The 25,116-nt window shown below is 37.6% G+C and overlaps 1 protein-coding gene and 1 non-coding gene across 2 annotated transcripts; both read left to right on the plus strand.

Moving 5' to 3' along the window:
* Positions 1 to 3,374: 3,374 nt before the first annotated feature.
* On the plus strand, positions 3,375 to 6,251 carry LOC141703537 (heavy metal-associated isoprenylated plant protein 7-like). Its single transcript, XM_074507030.1, has 5 exons — positions 3,375 to 3,783; positions 3,877 to 4,099; positions 4,398 to 4,597; positions 4,763 to 4,850; positions 5,418 to 6,251. Exons 1-5 carry the CDS (start codon positions 3,775 to 3,777, stop codon positions 5,894 to 5,896), a joined length of 999 nt encoding a protein of 332 aa, XP_074363131.1. The 5' UTR covers positions 3,375 to 3,774; the 3' UTR covers positions 5,897 to 6,251.
* Positions 6,252 to 19,029: 12,778 nt separating this feature from the next.
* Positions 19,030 to 19,136, plus strand: LOC141703538 (small nucleolar RNA R71). The gene has a single exon (XR_012567591.1). It is a non-coding gene; the product is annotated as a small nucleolar RNA R71 (small nucleolar RNA).
* Positions 19,137 to 25,116: the final 5,980 nt, after the last annotated feature.

Raw genomic sequence — 25,116 nt, forward strand, 5'->3', positions numbered from 1 at the left:
TTCCTAAGGAGGCTCGAGATATTTTATCACTTTTGTTGATGATTATTTTACCTATATTTTGGTGTATTTCATGAAATATAAGAATAAGGTATTCAACACATTCAAGAAGTGGAAAATAATGGTTGAGAACGAGACTGGTAAGAAATTGAAGACACTGAGATTTAATAATGGTACAGAGTATATAAATGATACTTTCAAGGAGATTTGTGATCAGGAAGGCATTATTAGACACTAGACAGTGTGGAAAATGCCACAACAGAATGTGGTTACTAAAAGGCTTAATCGCACATTACGGGAAAAATCAATGTGTGTGATCCTATGCTAGTTTGGGTAAAGAATGGTGGGCGGAGTCAATGAATACAGCTCACTACGTTGTCAATCGGTCACCTCAAGTATCTTTAGATGGAGATGTAACTTACAAGATTTTGGTCAGGTAAATATGTATATTATGGGAGACTTAGAATTTTCGGTTGCACAGGCTACTATTATGTTGACGGGGAAAACTTGATGTGAAGGCCAAGAAGGCTATATTCTTGGTGTATGCAACAGGTATAAAAGGTGATCGTCTTTGGTCTATTGATAATTTTTAGTTTGTACTTAGCATAGATGTTACGTCTAATGAGAATACTATGGTAGCTTCTTCGAAAGCTAAGGTGATGGGTGGATATGACATTAAGACTTCTAAGTTCAGGTGGTTGCGATAGAATCTAAAGTTCATCCAGGTTCTAGTCGTGTTTAACAGGAATATCATGGTGATATTCATGATGATGAGGATGATGAGCTTGAGTATAAGACTCTTGAGGAAGAGCATATGCAGGCACACAAATAACAAAAGTTCGGGAGAAAGTTTAGCTTCTGCTAGGCCAAAACGGGCATATAAATGACATCACCAAAATTTTTGTATGTCATTAAACAGTGTATCTACCAATACAAGGCATTTCAATCTTTGTTCTTCATCAAGTAGGGTTCTAAAAAAATCCTGCATTTTCTTCATTCAATCGACACAACAAGTCCAAGCCCCGCTTGAACATCATTAACACCCATATGCTCCTTTTTATACTCACGAACCACATTTCTAAGATGTTGTCCATCATAACCAAATTTTTTGGCTCCACTTTTCATTTTACTGAAAATGTTCATTTCTTACTTCGGAGGAACACCAACATATATAAGGGTTTAATTAATTTTTTTTGATAGCAGTTACATGTTCCTCCCTTCATAAAAGTTATCTCGGCAATGTTTACCATTCCCCGTAGTACTAACACTAATATAACCTCATCATTAATAAGACTTTCTCCTTATTTTCACCCATTTAATTATAAACAAACATTCGATAATATATATATATATATATATTTTTAACACGCGTTTGTTTGAAATAAATCTTACTTACAAATCCTTACTTTATGGCATAAGCTCTAAAAAAAATTGCCGCTTGTAAATAATCAAAACATTGGCATAAGTACGAAAATACACTATCAAATTCATTATCATCTACTTTGACATATCATTAATTTCATGCACGTTATTATCTTCCCCGTAATGTTCACTAATAAGTATTTTTTTCTCATTTATCATAAATAATATTAACATATTTTTCATCTTCATATACTTTACTAGTTACTTTACCAACATCAAAATCATCATTTAACACATTATACATATTCAAACTAGCACAATTTTTGATTTGTTTTTCTTAAAACCAACCTTGCAAACATTTGATCCTTGGTAACAAACACAAAAAATTAACAAATAAATCCGACCAATACAAAGAAGAGGTGACAAATCTTCAAAATCTTTTTCTTTCCTTTTTCTCCCCATTTCCAAATTCTAAGTATATAAATGTGGCAACAAATGATCGTCTAGGATTTATAGCGAAATGATATTTTTATTTTTAACCGTTTTGCTATAATTTTAAACAGATTGACCGAGACACTGCTAAAAATTATAGCGTGATGATTGGTACTCTACTAAAAATTATAGTTTAGTGGCTGAAATTTTTAAAAATCCGGACCTTAAGATAAATAGGAAAGTGATTGTTGATTAAACGGCAAGGATCATGACCATATATTTGTATTGGTCTACTTCCTACTCTAACCATTCATTTTATGGTAAGTCTTAGGATTTTTGTTTAGGAAAATATGATTACTATTTCTTTGATCATTGGGGACATAGCACATGTGCACCCCAATTTCACATCGAAAAAGATATAAAACTTCTAGGAAATTGTTAAATCTAGAGCAATTTTTTAAAATTTAGAGCACAAAAGTGTGGAAAGACTAAATTATCCTTACATTAATTTTTATTAGGATTGTTGATGTGCATCAGGGAGGGTATTTTAGTATTTTCACTTTTTTTCTGCTCTTAATTTTGAAAAACTGCTCTGAATTTAATATTTCCCGGACTTCTATTCAGTTTATATGGCAAAGTACTACTACTAAGTGTAGTAACAAATCATGATCTTTTATTGGTATGTTGTGAGCTTGTTGTTTAACCAAGTTGGTTACATTTAGGGCAGTAGGTTTCGCCTTATTTTGGATTCAGAATTGAAACATGCCCCAATTTTTAAAAAATACTTGGGATTTGACCCAGGTTGTCACATACGGTATCCGAGCCGACTCTCGAAAGTTTGATGTATCGAGTTTCCGGAGATGGGGACACGGAGTCTGGTGGTATTATCCCATAAAGGACAGAGATCTGGAGGTGAGGACATGAAATCAGCCAGTATAATATTATAATGGCTAGAGAGGTACGATATTGGTCCTATGAGTTATCCGTTCAGGCCTGACGAGGACGTCGGGAGTTTAAGTGTGGAACTCAAGTTTCACATCAAGGAGATATATAACTTCTTTTAAGTTTATACGACAAAATAATACTACCAAGTATATCAATAAATCATGATCTTTTGAGGACATGTGATGAGTTTATTGTTTACCCAAATTAATTATTTTTGGGACATTATTTAAAACATGAAAGTTTTGTATGTCTTAATTCGGAAACTTCAAGTTATTTTAGACTCGAAATTAAGTTTTGACACAATTTAAAAAAAATGTTCGAAATTTGACATAGTTGTCACTGTTAAAATATAAAATATTGGAAAGGATTATTTTCTAAAACCTTGAGATTTTAGAATAATTAGTTTGTTTACATGATATTAGAGGTTAGGCTGGCAGATGAATCGGGTTCGACCCAAAATTAGGCTCTCGAATGAGGAGAAATGTTAGAATATAAAATTCTGAAAATAGTATAACATCCTGAACTTTTATAGTAACCGGTTTATTCACGGTCACGACACAAAAACAGACATATCAGTGCCAAAGAAAAAAGCTACCATGCCTTTTGTGTTTACAGAATATTTAAACATACCTCGCACCTTAGTTTTTTTTTTCTTTGAAAAGTATCCAAAATATATGCACCGACGCACCGTGAAAATTTATCATTAAGGTTAAGCCTGTACAAAGGTAAATTTAAACTCCTCCATACTCCAGAAACGGCTAGCGGGGATTGAAAGTAGATTTGTCCGTGAGCGGCGAGGAGTGATGAAAACATTGAGAATGCACGTGGCACTGACACCTCCAGCTCCTGCCACGTCGATTATAATGACGCTCATCAGTGTTGCTACTGCCATAGATCTAGATGCCTCCCCCTTTCATTTTATATTTCATTAAAATTAAATACTCCAAAACAAGCAGCTATTCTTCACTCCACCTTCTATCTCTAGCTACGTACATTCCAACTCTCAAATTATAATCTCAAGATCATCACTTATTCACAATGGGGGAGGTCTCTAAAATAATCCTTTTTAATGACCTATATTTAATTATTTATACATGAACTTTTGATTGATTTTGTGTGTGGTTTTTATTGATTTTGCAGGAAGAAAAGAAGGTAGAAGAAAAGCCAAAGAAAGTTGAGGAAGAGGAGAAGAAAGAAGAAGCAAAAGAAGAGAAGAAAGAGAAATCAAATGAGGCTGCAAAAGTTGAGAAAACACCAAAAGAGCCACCTCCACCACCACCACCTCAAGAAATTGTCCTTAGAGTTTACATGCATTGTGAGGGATGTGCTCGCAAAATTCGTACATGTCTCAAGGGATTTCAAGGTAAATGATCTTTCCGATTTCTTTAATGATTTTTCGTTTTGGATTAGTTTAGATGAAATATCATGGCGGTTGGATGTTGCGCTGGTACTAACAGAATTAGTTGTGGTGCTTAGCGCGTAAAATGGCCCGATACTTGGTGAAAAAAAATATTATACTATTTTACAAAATCGAATGATTATATCGAGATGGAAGGCAAGCGAGCAACAAGATGTGATGCTGTCCCTCCTCGATCTATATTTATAAAATTATTTGTACATCTCCTAGATATAAAATATTGAAATGATTTGATCTTGCGTAGGGGTTGAAGATGTTACGACTGATTGTAAGACTCATAAGGTTGTGGTGAAAGGAGAGAAGGCAGATCCACTTAAAGTGTTAGCCAGGGTTCAGCGTAAGAGTCACCGCCATGTTGAGCTTCTTTCTCCGATCCCTCCACCGCCTGCAGAACCCAAAAAAACCAAGGACAAAGAAATTCCTAAACCGCTGGAGAAAAAAGAGGTTACGAGTTGCTAATTATTAATCATTACATTTTGTTACCATTGTTAAATGTCTGTTTTTTCCTAGTTTGTTAATTCTCAATGTGGGGGCATATACGATCGGAGTACTTGGGATTCCTTATGGGATCTATATATTTAAATAATTGTATTGTAATATTGATTGCAGCCTCAGGTAATAACAGTGGTTTTAAAAGTACACATGCATTGTGAAGCTTGTGCTCAAGAGATCAAGAAACGTATTGAACGAATGAAAGGTGATTCTATAATCAATCATGATTTCTTCGGGTCTAATTTTATTTTCTCTCCCTTTTCTTTTGTTAATTACCTTTTATTCTTGCATCTTAGCTAGAAGGAGTACTTTAAAGAATCTGAAAAAGGCTTACACGATTGCATATTAATTTAAAAGTCCGTCGCAATCTGTACATTCTCCTACTATAATAAAATAACCACTTCTCTTGATGTTCCATTGATGTTTTTTTCTATTATGGAAGTTGATTATTCATCTTGATTATTATCAATCGATGATCAGCTAACAGACAGTTAATTAAGCTATCTATTTTATCTCTAAACTTTTTCACGAGTTGATCAAGTATATGATGAGGTGTTAGAAACATTGCCTGAGCTCTAGTGTCATTTCAAAGAGTTATCTACTTTATCGGTTTTGTTAGGTGTTAGTATCTAAGTATTAAAGTGATAGCAATTTATAAGTATTACGCGAGGTCAACCATTTCACCAACTCTGTATACTGCTACTAAAAATTACCAATTCCGGGGATCGTAGGATATATATCATATCAGTCAAGTTCTTTTATTGATTCACAGGGGTTGAGATTGCGGACACAGATCTAAAGAGCTCACTAGTGACAGTCAAAGGAGTATTTGATCCCGCAAAGTTAGTTGAATACGTGCATAAAAAAACAGGGAAGCATGCAATTGTTATAAAGCAAGAACCAGAGAAAAAGAAAGAAGAAGTCAAGGGTAATGAAGCTACAGAAAAGAAAAAATGTGACGAGGGTGGTGAAAAAGAAGGGAAGAAAGCCGAAGAGTCGGCTCCAGCAGTACCTACAGAAGCCGGCAAAGAGAAAAAGGATGCAAAGCCGGAGGAGGTGCCTGCGGCTGGAGCAGGTGAAAAGGACACAAAAAAGGAAATGATGATGGAGATGATAAAGAAGAATGAGTTTTACTATTACTTCCCACCACAAAACTACCAAATTTACCCTCCAAGGGTGGCCACTGAAGTTTACCCTCCAGCAACGCAGATGTTCAGTGATGAGAACCCTAATGCATGCTCTGTTATGTAAGCATATGAAGGCCTAATTTGGTAAAAGAGTGAGAGTGCACATGGTCTGCTGTGGTCAAGCTTTATATAAACCTTGTGATCTCTTTGATATCTTGTTATGCTCTACATGTGGCCGTGTCGAATAAATCTACAAACGACTGCAGAATCTTGTGAGGTTTATACCCTTTTTAGTTTACTATAATCCTTGATACATAAAATAATAAGACCATATATAGTATAAGATTATTGTTAAAGTACTTGTACTAATTAGTTTTCATTTTTGTTTTACTCTTCCAAGTAGCAATTTTTAAGTCTAATTAAGGTGTATATGAATCTGCGTATGTCTGACTATCTGTACATTTCCTATCGAGAATACAAGGCTTAATAGGAGCATGATAATAAGAGGTAATTTTACCAGGAATCAAGTCCTAATACATACATTTGGTGACTTGATGATTGCTGCATTTGATGGCATGGGACTATGGGTGATATGTAATATTTTCGGTGAAACTTTGCTAGCGAGTTGTCAGGATTCCTAAAAATCACTACTAAAATTGAAGTTTCAACTAAAAATCGAAATTTCAAAAGAAAACTTCTCTGCTAAACATTTTGGTTACAGTGGGTACCGGAGTTTAGGTCAGGATTCGGTGAAACTTTGAAAAATGCTACATCCACAAAATTGAACTTGAACAGTATACCTGCTTCATGTGATACTTAAGAAGCAGCATGCCCCCTGCCAAATCAGTCCATCCTGAAAAACAACAAATACCCAATTATTAAGTACTTGAAGCAGTGTCTGTTTCACTTCATGTGCTTTGTTGTGTTTTCTAAAACTTGTGAATTACGCGCTGGAATGAAATGAAATGAATTACCCCTGTCGTCCTCGACCAAACTTTTAAAGAGCACTGATTAAGTACATGCTTTCTTCTATTGCCACTTGCCAGCTGTGGTAGGGGTGATCGTCGCGTGGGCGTACGGTTTTTTTTGTTCAAACCGTAAATTAAACTGCACATACGGTTTGATCAAATTTTCAAACCGTACATGCACCGTGTAACCTCGAAAACTGCATAAATCACACCATAAAAGTGTGGTGCGATATGATGCAGTTTGTTTATTCAAAAAAATTAACATTTAAGTACAAATATAATAAAAATTTAGCTAATAAGTAAGCTAAAAATAATATGCTTTTGATTAATAATAAAAATATGTCGGTAATTTGAAATATGTAAATTAGTATTTATAATATAAAATTATAGTAAACGAGAAATGAATCTATAATATATAAAAATATCTATATGTACATTATATATATATATATAATTGCGGTGCGGTGCGGTGCGGTTTGAACCGCAATATTACAATATCAAACCGCAAATCGCACTACACCGCGTAGTTTGTTAAAAACTCAAACCGCAACCGCATCACAAAAAATAAAAAACCGAAACATATGATTTACTTGCATAACGAGTTCCGCAAAATCGTGTGGCAGATGCAACAACAGACGCCCGTTATCTATGGCGTCTTTCCTAACCAAAAACCTAACGTACGGGTACAAGTTATTTTCATCAGTTAATGATTAGATAACACAGGTTTTCTATAATATACCTTTACCCTTATAATCTCAATTGTTATATGGCTCGCACAAACTTACACATATAAGCAAATTAGCAATTATTGTCCAAATAAATTGGTATATAGCTTAATGGACAAGTAGATAATTAATACTAAGGAAAGTCCATACTCGAGGGCTTCTGAGATATGAAGATTATACCTATGGAAACTCATCTCTTCAGCGGTCTCTGTACATCCTCTTTATACTGATGATGTATTGTTCTATGTAGTTCTTACAACCTGAATTGTGAAATGATGTTGCCCTAACCTTGCTTTAGACTCCATTTGTTGATATCTGAAATCTTGATTGTATGATTCCTAAAATGATCAACAGGAAACCTCCTTAGAGTGAATATGAAACGGTTAGTACCTACTATTGCACGCGCCTAGAATGTTCCTAAAATATCCATTCCTGAAAACTCGCGGCAGGTAGATGTTTTGTTTGAACATTCTTTATATTATACTTTTTTCAATTTTTTTCTTTCGATGTAGCATGAATTGTATTAATTTCGTGTTATTTGCACTTAGAGGATTTAGCACATCCTAAAGTGGAATATCCAGTTTACAAATATGATAAATATCTACAGGGGTAGAGAGCACACAAAGGAAGGTGTCTAATAGGTTACCTTCATTGAAACCTTTGTTATTCAACTATTTGTTGACAACAAAGAAGTGATATCCTGGAATGAATTTCCTGATGCTAAAAAAAATATAACTGAATTCCTTCATAGAGGGCGCGCCCAGCTCGAGGTCATGGTACATGATGTACAAGGCCCATGCAAGTTTGTACGAATTTGAGATAGTTGGACTGGTGCTACATCATACCACCTCATGATCTTCTTAATGTAAGGGTGCAAGGGCGCGCTCACGCCTAGAGAAACAAGCTTGGGAGTAAGCACCATCCTGGGAATTCTTTGATTTCCTATGTTGAAGATATGCGGCCTCATCTTGCGCAGAGGGCGCGCCCATATGCCCTCCATATCGTAATATTTCATATTTCACCCTATTTTCAAGTCTGTTGCGGTAGAATCAAGACCAACACAAGCCAATTTATGTTATTTCTTTCTCCAGACATTTTTCTCTGCTTCGGGGAGATGATCGAGCTATTTTCAATCGAAATCCAATTCAACATCAGATGGCTCCCAATGTTCGAAGGGGGATCAGATTTCTGTTGAGAAACATGATATTTTTTAAGATCGGGAATCCTCTTCTCGAACTCACTCTCACTGTGAGGGGACGCGTTCATATCATTATACGCGTCCTGATGAGGGGACGCGTCCTGGTCATTTAACGCGTCATCATCTGAGACGATCACCCGAGATGTTGGCTAGTGGGTTGTAGGGACGATCTCATCATCGGTCCAATCATCTATGGCTAAGTTGGTTCTGGCTGGTGGAGTTCTGTTACGTTTCAATTTTATGTTCCTTATGCTTAAAAGGATATCATCCATAGACTCAAAACTCGGGTTCGACATAATAGAGCTCTGTGACTTAAGTTCTTCAAAAGCACGTGCCTCTGGCTCAAGGAATGAAGCAGTCCTATGAAACTCAGATGGCTCAGTCGTGAAAGAAATGGAAGGTGGGGAAAAAATCTCAAGGCGTTTGTTGAGGACCTTGAATGAATGGAATGGAGAAGATGAAGACGCGTCCTTCAGCTGAAAAGAGGAAAGAAAATGGTGTTGAGGACGCGTCTATGATTAAAAAAAGAAGAAGAAAGGAAGACAGCAGAAATTAAGGTACGCATGGGCATAGGAAAAGGAGAAAGAAAGGTTAAAGATAGGATTTGTACGAGGACGCGTCTTAGAGAGTCTGTCGAAAGGAAGCAGCTAAAAGATTAAAAAAATGGTGTATGACGCGCCCTAGTCTGATAGCGCGTCTACTCTATTCTTGTTGGAACAACTTAGTTTACGTCAGTTAAACTATGCAATAAACTAATAATAGGACGCGTCCTGTAAGGTAGACGCGTCCACAAGAACTAAAATACTATAGAATTTTAAACGATTGTTGGTTAATTTGGGGGAAATCTATATAAACCTAGAAACATATAATTGAAGATTAAAAGAGCAAAGTACAGTGTATATATAGATGCATACACATATGCACATATAACTTTATAATGAAGAACAGTAAAGTAAAGATGGAGAACACGAACGGTTTTTTACAGGTTACAATAGATTTACTCGACGAAATGTAGGAATAAAGAAGGATTGCGTACCTTGGAACTTGAGGGAGGGATTGGCTAAAAAAATTGAGAAATGGCCGGTTGAATCGCCGGATTTTTGAGCAAAACTTCTTGCAGCGGCGGAGATGGAGGTTTTCAGGAGAGAGAGAGAGAGAGAGAGAGAGAGGAAAGAGAGTAAAATGGTTGCTAATTATTGGGGGGTATTTATAGAGAGAGGGTGATGATGACGTATGCGACAGCTGTAGTGCAATGACTACAGGGCGATTGAGTTTAAAAAAACGATGGATTCAAGGGACGACGCGTCCAAGGTTTGCGAACCAAATTTCGCTAATATTTCTAAGGATTAAAATTCCAACTTTGTTTTTAACTGCGTATAAAATTTGGGGAATAGCTGTTATAGCCAAAATTTGGCATTGGATCGGTTCGGGTGTTAGGGCGAAAACACGCGCTAATATTCACGCAAGTATACGCGTTCGCAAGTAATATAGAATACTTTCTAGTTCGTTCCCTCAGAGACTTAGACTAAGTTATTGTCTAATTAAACTCACTCACCAATGTATGATTACTTCTCAATGTTAAGATAATAACACTTAAAATTTTTGATTAAATATTAACTATAATTAACTACTTAATTAACCACTTAACTAACACTTCAATTTATCAATAATAAAACACTCATGAGATCACAACTTCATTATTACTTCCTTCTATAGCCATTGTTATTACCTTTAGCATGTGACAGTGATGATATTAATCGAATAACACGAAACTGATAAAAGCCAACTTTCATTGTATTAATACCATTCTACCAAGCATCCACAATTAAGATAGAAGTTGAATAGTCATCAATTATGTTGAGTTCCTATATGTCTACAGAAATTGACAACACAACGATTTAAGCACAAGTTATTCCTTTTGATTACATAGGGCAAATAAAACTGTTAGAGTTACCCACTAATCATGCTCAATGTACATGAACCTATGCTAGCATGGCAAGTTCTAAATCTCAAGATCCACCGTCGCTTCACAAGAGATTAACACCCTATCTTATATGTTCGCGACGCACATAAGACGAATACGCACAACCAATACTAGATATCATGCAATCATCACACACTAAAGTATTAAACAATTAACTAAAGAATTCCATAATAAATCCGTTGCAACCCCATGATCACGATTAGCCCATAATAGAACTTATCGCCATCATGGATTCATATGAAATCATGATAAACAAACACAAGAAAATAATAACTAAACTAATTATATTAAAACAGAGTACGTCACAAGAGTAAATAAGTCAAAGCAAGAAAACTAGCATCCAACGCTACAACGAAACAAGAATCACAAGAAAATATGCTCCCTCTTCGTTGCGGTGTGCTAAATCGGTCTTCTTCCTTATCTCCTTCGCTTCTTGCGTAAAACACAATCTAAAACATAATCCCCTTAATACTCTCTGTGAAAACGTCTCAAATCTACCTATATAATAGTCCCATAAAACTCAGATTACATAGAAGTTGGAAGCCAAACAAAAGTAGAAGTCTAAAATAATTTATCTTTTTCCCCGACCCTGCGCGGCCGCTCAGCATAGCTGCGCGGGCGCGCAGGTTGCTGCGCGGCCGCTCAGCATTGCTGTGCGAGCGCGCAGGCCTCTACTGGAAAAAATCCAGGTTTGCTCCGTTTCTTTGCCGTAATCTGCCCATTCCTTTCCTCTCGCAATGGTGAACACATACCAAGGCTTATTCTTGATGATTCCTCCCCTGAAATGCAACTAATACCCTGAAATGCATAAACACTAGAAAAACGCATCAAATACACAAAATACTTGATTTCAAGACACCAATTTAAGTCATTTTAAGACGTTCTAAGTGGTATAAAATGCCACTTATCACACCCCCAAACTTAAATCGATGATTGTCCTCAAGCGTCACAGACTCAAAAACAAATACAAATATGCATGAATGCAATCTATATGAAAATGCAACGATCCCCCTTACTACAATTAACCAACCAAATTGTCACATCTCAACGAATGCAGTTAGACAACTAAAGATCAATAAACTCATGCAAATGGACATACAGCCAGAAACGTGGTGTATGCAAATGCTTAACAGATATGCTTCGGAACTAGACCAATTACTATGACTAGACTATCCTCAAGGCAATCCTACGATTATACAAAGAATAAAAATTCTAGGCACAAAGTGATATACAACACTACAAGAACTCTGGAGCTTACTACGGAATCGTGCTTTTTATTTATAACTCAAATGCTTATTTGACCGTGCAATGAGTGAGGTCCACAAAAGACTTATACAATGGTATCCATGTAACGAGCGTTAGGTTAGCGGATCCCAGACTCTAAAAGCCTTAGGTCATTAGGCACAAAGTCCCCTAAGAACTTAATAACTCGAATACCAAAGAGCCCACTCTTGATCAATTATGCAAATTTTTTTTTTTTTAATAACTTCTGAGCAAGTGCGTTTCACTCCATCTTGCTCAACCCTAGACTACTCGCAACATATGCGAGCCGGCTACTAGCCATTTGACGCCTAGCCACAACTAGCAACAACTTCCATATTTTTTTCTCCAAATTTTTTTCTTTTTTCATGTCTTTATCACTAAGAACCTATAATCGAATTCTAAGCATAATAAGTAGATTGACCTTGAAAACAACCAAATCATAACAACAATCTAGCCCTTACGCATTCTTTAAGACTTAGTGGACTTACAATTGTTTCTAGCATGCATATCAACCTACACAACTTAATATCACTTTAATGTTATCACTACACCCGCATCAATATCACAATTCAGTCGATAACTTATTGCAAAAGGGATCATGGTAAATGCATGAGCTACATGACATTCATAAAAAAAAACTAAATGGCATAAATTATGCAACTATATGAACTAAACTATCATAAATATGCAACTAAATGACACACACACAATATTCCTTAACTACCACCCCCAAACTAAAAATCTTCACTGTCCTCAGTGAAAGTAGTAGAAAGGAACACAGGGTATACCTACTCGGAGTCATCATCATCATCACCCTCAGTGGGTGGAGTATCAGGCGGTGGGTATGCAGAGTCCTCACCAAAAACTGGCCACTGGATATCAGCTCCAAGGCCTCGAAAAGCAGTCCCTAACGCAAGGGTGAACTCCTGAGCAAACCTGCTCTGCGTCTCATACATGGCATCCATCCGCCGTGAAAGCCTCCTATACTGGGCATCACCCATCCCAGCACCCTCCTGAGCTCTCGAAGAACCAGCCTCACCACGCCCTGGCCTAGCCATAGTAGCACCGCGTGCTGGACGCCCTCCTGAAAGATGATAACCCAGCCCATGCTCCTCAGGCTCACCACCGGTCCACTCCTGCATCCCATTCAGAGTGCCAGAATCAATCAGAGCTGCTGGCAACTGCAACTGCTCATGAGCCAGCCAGTTCACTCCCACTGCTCGGCATAGCTTCGTAACCGTGGATGCATAAGGGATGTTCATATGCTTTGCTCCCCTCAAAAACTTCAGAATTCCTTGGTAGATAAACTCACCAAGGTCCACATAGTACTCATCATGCAGAATTCCCCACAACAACTGTGCTCTCTCAACTGTGACCTCGTGTGCATGTGAAGAAGGCAAAATATTAGCACATGTAAATGCATTCCATGCACGGGCATACCTGTTCATGGCGATCGCCGGAAAGTGACGATACTCATTATTGCCTGGACTGTGGGTCCAAACTGTGCCCGGTCGACAGAGAGTCGCACAAATCAAATCCAAGTCAAAATCCTCAGCAGTCTTTTCATTCTAGTTCTCCTCCTCGGGCTTCCTCTCTCGCTGTCCAATCACACGGCGAATCGCCGCAGGATGATAATCAACCGTCAGCCCACGGACTACAGAAAACCCATTCTTTTCAGCCTTCGCGTTCGCGTAGAACTCGCGAACAACGCTCATCGGTACTGCTTCGGGTGACTCATAAAAAGCTATCCACCCCTTCTCTGCAATCATGGGCAACAACTTACCATCCCTCCCTGATGGTAAAAACCCCCTCTCCTTCAGAATCGGCTTCCCCAACAGCCTAGTGTACTCCTCCTCCGCAGCTCTGTTAGTTAACCGAGGCCTTGCAGCAGTACCCCTCGATGAATCAGCAGTAGGAACTGTGCTGCTGCTGTCAATAGTGCGTGCTCTCTTGGGTGCCATTGATTCGTGAATAAAAGTGTGTAAGAACTTATTTTTGATGTTTGTGAGAGGGTTTAAGTGGAGGAAGTTTTGTGGGAAATATGTAGGATAGGTGTATGTATATATAGGGTGTGGATTAGATTAGGGTTTGGGAATTAAGGGATAAAATGATGGGGTAGTGGGAACAATTCGTGGGTTAATGGGCTAAAACTGTTTTTGTGTTTTTGTTTGTTTTTTTTTCTGAACTGTAAAAAATTTTCTGGAACTCGACCCCTGTGCGACGCAGAGGGTCTCTGGAAAAAAAAAATTTCAGCACCTGTTTTCTGATTTTTTTGTGTTTTTGGATAGGTTATTAACTTCTAAGGGTTCCTGTAACAACAATTCATGGGTTGTCTCCCACGCAGCGCTTCTTTTTCGTCATTAGCTTGACGTTCCGTACCTTTCTCAAGTAGTCAACAAAATGGCACTAACCACCTCTCGGTTTGCCATATCCCCATAGTAGCGCTTCAACCGCTGACCGTTAACCTTGAATGCTTGGTCCGAATCATTCTCAAAAATTTCCACCGCTCCATGTGGAAACACAGTTTTGACAATAAAAGGTCCAGACCACCTTGATTTCTACTTCCCAGGAAAAAGTCGGAGCCGAGAGTTGAATAAAAGAACTTGTTGCCCTGGCACAAATAACTTAGGATGTAGCTTCCTATTGTGCCACCTCTTCACCTTTTCCTTATACATTTTGTTATTCTCGTACGCTTGAAGTCGAAATTCATCAAGTTCATTAAGCTGAAGCATTCTTTTCTTACCAGCTGCATCTAAATCCAGGTTCAATTTCTTCAATGCCCAGTAGGCCTTATGCTCAAGCTCCGCAGGTAGATGACATCCCTTACCGTACACCAACTGGAACGGTGACATCCCAAGTGGAGTTTTGTATGCTGTTCTGTAAGCCCAAACAGCTTCATCGAGCTTTAAAGACCAATCCTTCCTTGACGGACAAACAACCTTCTCTAGAATGCGCTTTATCACTCTGTTAGACACTTCCGCTTGACCATTTGTTTGCGGATGATAGGCAGTAGCTACTCGATGATTCACATTATAACGCTGCATCATAGAAGTGAACTTACGGTTGCAAAAATGCGATCCTTCATCACTTATGATTACCCGAGGTGTTCCAAACCTTGTGAAAATTTGCTTATGAAGAAAATTTAGCACTGCCTTTGCATCATTTTTCGGTAAAGCTTTAACTTCGACCCATTTTGAGATATAATCGACTGCCAGCAAGATGTACTGATTATTACAAGATGAGATAAAAGGCCCCATGAAATCGATTCCCCATACATCAAAGACCTCGACTTCAAGCATCACATTTAATGGCATCTCATCCTTCCTTGACAAATTTCCCACTCTTTGGCAACAATCACACCTTAAAACAAACTGATGAGCATCCTTGAACAAAGTAGGCCAGAAAAAACCTGCTTGCAGAATACGAGCTGCCGTCTTCTCACCTCCATAGTGTCCACCATAAACCGTGGAATGGCAGTCTCGTAATATCCCCTCCGTCTCACAGAACGGGATACATCTCCTGATGATCTGGTCAGCTCCCTGTCTAAACAAATATGGTTCATCCCACATATACCACTTCACCTCATGCAGAAACTTCTTCTTTTGAGCGAATGTCAAATTAAGAGGCATTATATTGCTGACGAGATAGTTTACAATATCTGCAAACCATGGTTCTTCCTCCTGAATTGCAAACAACTGCTCATCCGGAAAAGATTCATTGATTAACGTCCTATCTTGTGAAGTAGAATCGGGATTCTCCAACCTAGAGAGATGGTCAGCTACTTGATTCTCAGTACCTTTTCTATCTTTGATCTCTAACTCAAATTCCTGAAGTAAAAGCACCCAACGAATGAGTCTCGGCTTCGAATCCTTCTTAGAAACCAGATAGCGAATAGCTGCATGATCAGTGAATACTGTTACTTTCGTACCAAGCAGATAAGATCGAAATTTCTCAAAGCCAAAGACTATAGCCAAAAGCTCCTTCTCAGTAGTGGTGTAGTTCAATTGGGCACCATTTAAAGTCTTACTCGCATAGTAGACCACATGGAAGAGATTTTTCTTGCGCTGTCCCAGAACTGCACCTACCGCATAATCACTCGCATCACACATCATCTCAAATGGTTCTGTCCAATCTGGTGTTGTAATGACTGGTGCCGTGATCAAACTCTCCTTGAGAGTCTCGAATGCTGCCAAACATTCATCATCAAATTTGAACGGCACATCTTTCTCAAGCAAATTGCACAACGGCTTAGATATCTTTGAAAAGTCCTTGATGAATCGCCGATAAAAACCCGCATGACCAAGAAAACTACGGATTCCTTTCACAGAATTAGGTGGGGGAAGATTTTCAATGACTCCCACCTTGGCCTTGTCCACCTCCAGACCCTTGCTAGAGACCTTATGCCCAAGGATAATGCCTTCACGCACCATAAAATGACATTTCTCCCAATTAAGCACCAAATTAGTTTCCACGCATCTTTTGAGTACGGCGCGCAGATTATTCAAACATTCATCATATGAGTGTCCAAAGACGGAGAAGTCATCCATGAACACTTCGACGTTATTTCCAATCATGTAAGAGAATATAGCCATCATACATCTCTGAAAAGTGGCCGGGGCGCCACATAACCCAAACGAAACTCTGCGAAAAGCAAATATGCCAAATGGACAAGTGAAGGTAGTCTTTTCCTGATCCTCTGGTGCAATACAAATCTGATTATACCCGAAATAACCATCCAGAAGACAAAAATACTCATGACCCGCCAATCTGTCAAGCATTTGATCAATAAATGGAAGGGGGAAGTGATCCTTCCTTGTGGCTTTGTTCAATTTTTTATAATCCATGCATACTCTCCATCCTGTAACTGTTCGAGTAGGGATGAGCTCATTCTTTTCATTTGCGACCACAGTGATACCTCCCTTCTTAGGTACACATTGTACGGGGCTCACCCACGAGCTGTCAGAAATAGGATAAATGATGCCTGCATCTAGCCATTTCAGAATTTCTTTCTTCACCACCTCCTTCATGATGGGATTCAGTCTTCGCTGATGTTCCACAGTTGGCTTACTACCTTCCTCTAGCAGAATTTTATGCATACAATATGAAGGACTTATCCCCTTGATGTCTGCTATGGTCCATCCTATAGCCGATTTGAATTCTCTCAAAATCCTTAAGAGCTTGTCTTCCTCACTACCTGAAAGGTCAGATGAAATAATAACAGGTAACGTAGATGAATCACCTAAAAAAGCATACCTCAAGTGTTCAGGTAATGGTTTGAGCTCCAAGGTAGGTGCTTCCTCTATTGATGGTTTGAGCTTCCCTTCAGCATTCTTAAGGTCAGAAGTACCAAGAGATTCAAATGGTATGTCCAGCTTTCGCTTCCAGGGAGAAGCGTTCAGATATTGTAATTGCTCGTTGCTATCTTCATCATCGCTGTCAAAATCCCCCACTAAGGCATTTTCCAATGCATCAGACATTAGCATGTGATCGAGTTCCGAAGTAACCGCAGTATCAATCACATCCACTTTTAAGCACTCCTCATCTTCTGTAGGGAATTTCATTGCCTTGAATACGTTGAAGGTCACATCCTGATCTTGGACCCGCATAGTAAGTTCCCCTTTTTGCACATTTATCAAGGTACGGCCAGTAGCCAAGAAAGGCCTTCCCAAGATTATGGGAATCTTCTTATCTTCCTCAAAATCTAGAATAACAAAATCTGCTGGAAAGAAGAGCTTATCCACCTTGACGAGCACATCCTCAACTATGCCCCTTGGGTAAGTAATTGAACGGTCAGCCAATTGTAGCGACATGTATGTGGGTTTTGGATCAGGCAGATCCAGCTTTTTAAAGATCGACAACGGCATCAGATTAATGCTTGCTCCCAAATCACAAAGGCACTTGTCAAAAGTTAGATTGCCAATGGTGCAAGGAATGGTGAAGCTTCCTGAATCTTTCAGTTTTGGTGGTAACTTTTGTTGCAGAACAGCGCTGCATTCTTCCGTGAGAGCAACAGTTTCAAGGTCATCCAGTTTCACCTTCCTTGAAAGAATAGTCTTCATAAACTTCGCATAACTAGGCATTTGTTCAAGAGCCTCAGCGAAAGGTATATTGATGTGAAGTTTCTTGAACACCTCCAGAAACTTCCCGAACTGTCTATCCAGCTTTTGTTGCTGCAATCTCTTAGGAAAATGTGGTGGAGGATAGAGATGTTTCTCCCCTGTATTAGCCTCAGGCAGAGTGTGTTCAATAGTAGTCTTCCTTGGTTTCGCCGCTTTCTCCTTTTGCTTAGATTCTTCATCTCTAACTTCAGCTTCGACTTCCTTTGCCTTTTCAGCATCAGCCACTTTTCCAGACCTTAAAGTAATAGCCTTGACTTGCTCTTTAGCTTCCTTCCTGCCTGGTACTTCCGTATCACTGGGAAGAGTGCCAGGTTGACGATTGAGCACTGCATTGGCTAATTGACCAATTTGATTTTCCAAGGTCTTGATAGAAACCGCCTGACTCTTGCACAACAGCTTAAGTTCCTCAAAATCAGCACTAGTGGGTGCAGCTGTACTTCTCTGTTGAGGATATGATTGCCTTGTAACATACTGTTGTGGTTGCTGGAATCCAGGTGGGTTAAACTGTTTACTCATTCCTTGCTGATATGGTGGCTGAATAGCATTCTGATTATTCCCCCAGCTAAAATTTGGATGATTTCTGTTATTAGGATGATAGGTCGCTGGCACAGGCTGCTGTTGTCGCTGATAATTATTCACATACTGAACAGATTCGTTGACAAGAGAACATTGATCCGTAGCATAAGAACCTGCACAAAGCTCACAAACCATAGCTATTTGATTAACTCCATACGTAGCCAGAGAATCAACCTTCATTGATAGCGCTTGGAGCTGGGCTGCAATAGCGGTGGCTGCATCAACTTCCAGAATACCTGCTACCTTGCCTGATGTCATCCTCTGAGTTGGGTTTTGATGCTCATTTGCAGCCATCGTCTCTATAAGATTATACGCCTTAGTATAGCTTTTAGCCCATAAGGCTCCTCCAGCTGCTGCATCGAGCATGGGCCGAGATTGGGCCCCCAAACCATTATAGAAACCAGTTATCACCATCCAATCCGGCATTCCATGATGTGGACATTTTCTCAACATTTCCTTGTAGCGTTCCCAAGCCTCGCACATAGACTCCGTAGGTTGCTGCGCAAACTGAGTAAGAGCACTCCTCATAGCAGCAGTCTTTGCCATCGGATAAAACTTCACCAGAAACTTTTGCGCAAGATCTTGCCACGTAGTGATGGACCCAGCTGGTTCAGAATGTAACCAGTCTTTAGCCTTATCCCTCAGTGAGAATGGGAAAAGCCTCAACTTGATAGCCTCATCAGTCACGCCATTATACTTAAAAGTGCTGCAGATCTCGACAAAATTCCTTATGTGCATGTTGGGGTCTTCAGTTGCCGCTCCTCCAAAAGAAACAGAATTCTGCACCATCTGAATAGTGCCCGGCTTGATTTCAAAGGTGTTAGCTTGAATAGCCGGATGAAGGATGTTTGACTGAATGTCATCAATTTTAGGCCGAGAAAAATCCATAAGAGCTGGATCAGCTTGAACAATACGATCTCCCATGTTTACTGGTTCTTTCTGCTCAGTTCCTGAATCCGAATCCTCAAAATCTAACTTCTCCGGAATATCAAGAACTTCGTCTGTCTCCTCAGCTGTATCTAAAGTCCTCTTGCGAGCACGAGAACGAGTTTGCATAAACGCTTGCTAAAGTACCTGAAACACAACCGAAAAGAGTAAGTAACTACTACGTCCTAATCACTGAGTCCTAATGACCAATGATGGTAAGTACATAAACTAAACAAATACGCCGAGTCCCCGGCAGCGGCGCCAAAAATTTGTTAGGGCGAAAACACGCGCTAATATTCACGCAAGTATACGCGTTCGCAAGTAATATAGAATACTTTCTAGTTCGTTCCCTCAGAGACTCAGACTAAATTATTGTCTAATTAAACTCACTCACCAATATATGATTACTTCTCAATGTTAAGATAATAACACTTAAAATTTTTGATTAAATATTAACTATAATTAACTACTTAATTAACCACTTAACTAACACTTCAATTTATCAATAATAAAACACTCATGAGATCACAACTTCATTATTACTTCCTTCTATAGCCATTGTTATTACCTTTAGCATGTGACAGTAATGATATTAATCGAATAACACGAAACTGATAAAAGCCAACTTTCATTGTACTAATACCATTCTACCAAGCATCCACAATTAAGATAGAAGTTGAATAGTCATCAATTATGTTGAGTTCCTATATGTCTACAGAAATTGACAACACAACGATTTAAGCACAAGTTATTCCTTTTGATTACATAGGGCAAATAAAACTGTTAGAGTTACCCATTAATCATGCTCAACGTACATGAACCTATGCTAGCATGGCAAGTTCTAAATCTCAAGATCCACCGTCGCTTCACAAGAGATTAACACCCTATCTTATATGTTCGCGATGCACATAAGACGAATACGCACAACCAATACTAGATATCATGCAATCATCACACACTAAAGTATTAAACAATTAACTAAAGAATTCCATAATAAATCCGTTGCAACCCCATGATCACGATTAGCCCATAATAGTACTTATCGCCATCATGGATTCATATGAAATCATGATAAACAAACACAAGAAAATAATAACTAAACTAATTATATTAAAACAGAGTACGTCACAAGAGTAAATAAGTCAAAGCAAGAAAACTAGCATCCAACGCTACAACGAAACAAGAATCACAAGAAAATATGCTCCCTCTTCGTTGCGATGTGCTAAATCGGTCTTCTTCCTTATCTCCTTCGCTTCTTGCGTAAAACACAATCTAAAACATAATCCCCTTAATACTCTCTGTGAAAACGTCTCAAATCTACCTATATAATAGTCCCATAAAACTCAGATTACATAGAAGTTGGAAGCCAAACAGAAGTAGAAGTCTAAAATAATTTATCTTTTTCCCCGACCCTGCGCGGCCGCTCAGCATAGCTGCGCGGGCGCGCAGGTTGCTGCGCGGCCGCTCAGCATTGCTGCGCGGGCGCGCAGGCCTCTACTGGAAAAAATCCAGGTTTGCTCCGTTTCTTCGCCGTAATCTGCCCATTCCTTTCCTCTCGCAATGGTGAACACATGCCAAGGCTTATTCTTGATGATTCCTCCCCCGAAATACAACTAATACCCTGAAATGCATAAACACTAGAAAAACGCATCAAATACACAAAATACTTGATTTCAAGACACCAATTTAAGTCATTTTAAGACGTTCTAAGTGGTATAAAATGCCACTTATCATCGGGTCAGAGATGGGTTGATTGAATTCAAATTAGGGTCAAAGAATGGGAATTAAGATGGGTCATGGTTTGGTAGACGCGTCCACTGTGTTTGGAATATATACTATGAATGTCTTATGAGTAATATGGTACGGACGCACCCAAGGATTTAGGACACGTCGAAAGATTGGTGAAGTGGCTGTTATAAGTTATCCAGAAATGAGATGTGATAGGTGCATCCTAAGGATTGAGGACGCGCCCTAGTACATTCTGAGGAGTTGGATGGAATGCAAAGTATGAATGATTTGCATGCTGGAGTTGTAATGCAAGGGGGCTATACGCATTCTACAGGAGGAAGACGCGTCCTCCATAGGTGAAGACATAGAAGATGATTAGTTTGGAAGAAGTATGCAGTCTACAGGGTCAGCAGGCGTTCTGTTCTAATTGAGTGCATGGCTTGGGGAGAATGGATTCAGGATAAAGTGTCAGCATAGGAGGAGTAATGAAGATTATTTTTACTAACATGTTTGTTGCAGGTACTCTTTGAAGAATTCCCTCCTTGAGACGGTCAAGGAGGGGGATGTCCGTGAAAAACTTGAAAGCCTTCAGGGGTATGCCTGGTGACTGAAGGCTTTCTCCTGTATTCAACGGGTGTCCTCGTTGGGGATGCGGGGTTAACTCTGGTGTGTGCTCTGGAAACTCTGTTCTTGTATTCAACGGGTGTCCTCGTTGAAGAACTTTGGAGTCATCCTGCACTTTGCACCCATGAGCTTGGGATCACCTGTCCTGCTATCTGGTGGGTTATCCTCATTCGGGGGACAGGGACGCGTCCGGCATTTAGGGTGAACCGTGGCTATACCTGCGTCCGTAAATCAAGAGAGATAGTTGTAGCAGAGTGTTATCGTTGCACAGGGAGATGCACTATCCGTCAAGTCCTACAATTACGGACGAGCATTGGGTTTTGGCGGTGGGGCCTCATAGGTGGACATTCCTAAATCTAGCGGAAGATGGATTCTGGAAGGATTTCTACCAGGCCTAGGAATGAAAAGTCTAAGCCCATTAGATTTCTTGTTCCCCAAAAAATACGTCAGGCTTGATTCCTATATAAAGGGTACGTAGGCACATTGAGAGGGGTAAGAAGTTGAGAGCTCAAAAGGAGCCACCACTTACCCTAATCAATCTCAGCCATCAATTAACATACAACCACCGCACGCCGCTTGATTTTCCGGTAAAGAACCACCGTCATAGATCTTAATTCCGGCGAGAAACCTCAAATTTTGTTATTATCAGATTCCTCCGTCAACAAATACGGTGCGTTTATATGTTATTTATTATCCGATAATATAATTAGAAGGGTGATTACTTAAATTTTAAAATTTTAAAATATCGGATAAAAAATGTGCGTAGCACGGGACAAAATTCCTAATTTAGAAAATACTTATTCATACTTCTAAAATATTTCTAAAATACGAGATACTCGTAGAAGCTTAATTAGTCAAAAAAAAAAAGATCACGTTCATGTTTCATAAAAGTATATATATAGTAATAAAGAAAAGGATTACTGGTTCAGATCAAACCTCTGAAAAAACGTAAAGGCTAAAAATTAAAGAGGAAAAATGAGATTCTGGTTAGAGGAAAGCATAATTCAAGAAAACCTGCGTGCTTTCATCCCTGAGTAAGCTGTAAGCTGTAATGAATTATTTCGGTTTTTTCACAGGATAAAAAATATGGGGACTTATTGAAGAGTTTTCTGTATCAATTTAGGTATATGAAGTACACTAAATTAAATAAATATTTAAAAAAATTATCAAAGTTATATAAATATATATATATATTACAATAATATTTTAGATATAATATTTACGGAAAATAGATACAAAATATATTTAAATTTAAATTTTATAAGACTTGATTGCCGTTAAGTCTTTATGACTTATTGAGTTTCCACTAGTAAAAACTTAATATTTAAATATTTATTTATTTATTTATATTATTAATTTTAAAATACGAGAAACACAACACGAAAAGTATACGAAATAAAGGTACACGAATATGAAACGAAACGAATTTTTAACAATTCGGATCTGAGTTAGACATTTTATGACCCGAAACACGAAAGTACACTTGACAACTCTATATATAACATTATAACTTCGATTACTTTTTGTTGTATTTTTTGTAACTAATTAAAACTTTTATTTTGTTATTATTTTAATTTTAGCACTTTGTTAATTTTTAATCACTAAATTACCTATTCGTTAATAAATTGACTTAGAACGGAAAATATTTGAATATTAGTAATCATGTCATTTTACTTATGCTCATTTTTTTTAATTTTTCATTTTTTACTATATATAACAAATAATCACGAATAAATAATTTGTCAACTATTCTAAATGTGTAGTATCGTATAAATAGTCTTTTCCTCCCAAATAACTGACACGTTTCATCTAGAACATTAAAATAAAATTAATTTTTTAGAAGCGTATAATAAGATACCACTCTCGATTTGAGCCCAGGCAATTTACAAAATGATGATATAAATTATTTTAAAAAAAATTGACCAACTTTTAAATTGAATTAGTATATTCTATATAATTGATGTAAGGGGTTAGCGTGTTTTGATCGTCAAGGGCATAGGCGTTATTTAAAATTATTATTAATAATTTTAAGTTTTAAATAGACTAAATAGAAATTAAATATAATATTAAATTGTACATTTTATTACAAATTTATGAGTAAGGTTTGAATATATAGTATAATAAAGTTATGATGAAAAACATATATGAAATATAAAATATAATAATTTATAATTTAAGAAAACATGAAATTAAATGCAAACAATGAAAAAAAATTAAAATTATAAAAATTATTAATTGTAACAAAATAAATGTTTGTAGGGACAGAGAGTATATTAGAATAAATAAAATATTATTATAACGTCCGTGCATCGGCTATAAAACTACAAGTTTGAAAATACATGCCCAGTACTAACCGCTAAGCTCCAGAGGGGTGCATATAATCAGAAAAATGTATAAAAAAAAATTAATAAACACATTAGGTCGGCCTAGGGCACCTCACGAGAGGCGGTAGTGCTTTCACAATCTCCTTGTCCACATGTTTTAGCCCTTCCATGTGAGGTCGACATGCTTCAAGTTCAATAAATTACGCATACTAGCATAAATCCCGTGCGCTATACGGGTTTATATTAATATTTTAAATTTTTATTTATCAAGTTATATTATATTTTTAAAATATTTACATAAATATATAATGATTATAAATTTATAATAAAAATAATAGAATAATATATGGTCGTAATTTAGTAGAATAAATAAACTATTTCTAGTAGTTTAGCAGATATGTAACACTATTATTTATATCTTTTAATAATAGGATAAGTTGTATTCGTAGTTTAGTAGAATAAGTATACTATATTTAGTAGTAGTTTAATAATTTAGTAGTTTATTAGATATATAACACTATTTATCTATTTTTGTAATAATCAAAATTAGGGAATTATCGTTGAACAAAACCGTTTAACCAAATTATCACTATTCCGGCTATTATAATATAGTATAGATTTAATAGCAATTTTAAAATTTAAACATATAGACTAGATAGTTTAATTAAAAAAATGCAGATTAAAGAATTTATTTTTCAGTTTTCGAACTTACTTTATTCGTTTTTTAAAACATCTTGGGTCATTGCCAAATTCTAATTTTGGTTAGTCCTATGAATTAAGTGATTTTTATTGTTTTGAAATGTTATAGAATATCAAATCAAGCCAAACATATTTAATATATCTCGTTTTCGCAGATCTTGAAAGGGTAAAATATAATTCATTTTTATGCAATCATAAAATTTTATAAA

This window comes from Apium graveolens, unplaced genomic scaffold, assembly GCF_009905375.1.
Source record: "Apium graveolens cultivar Ventura unplaced genomic scaffold, ASM990537v1 ctg671, whole genome shotgun sequence".
Taxonomy (NCBI): Eukaryota; Viridiplantae; Streptophyta; class Magnoliopsida; order Apiales; family Apiaceae; genus Apium; species Apium graveolens.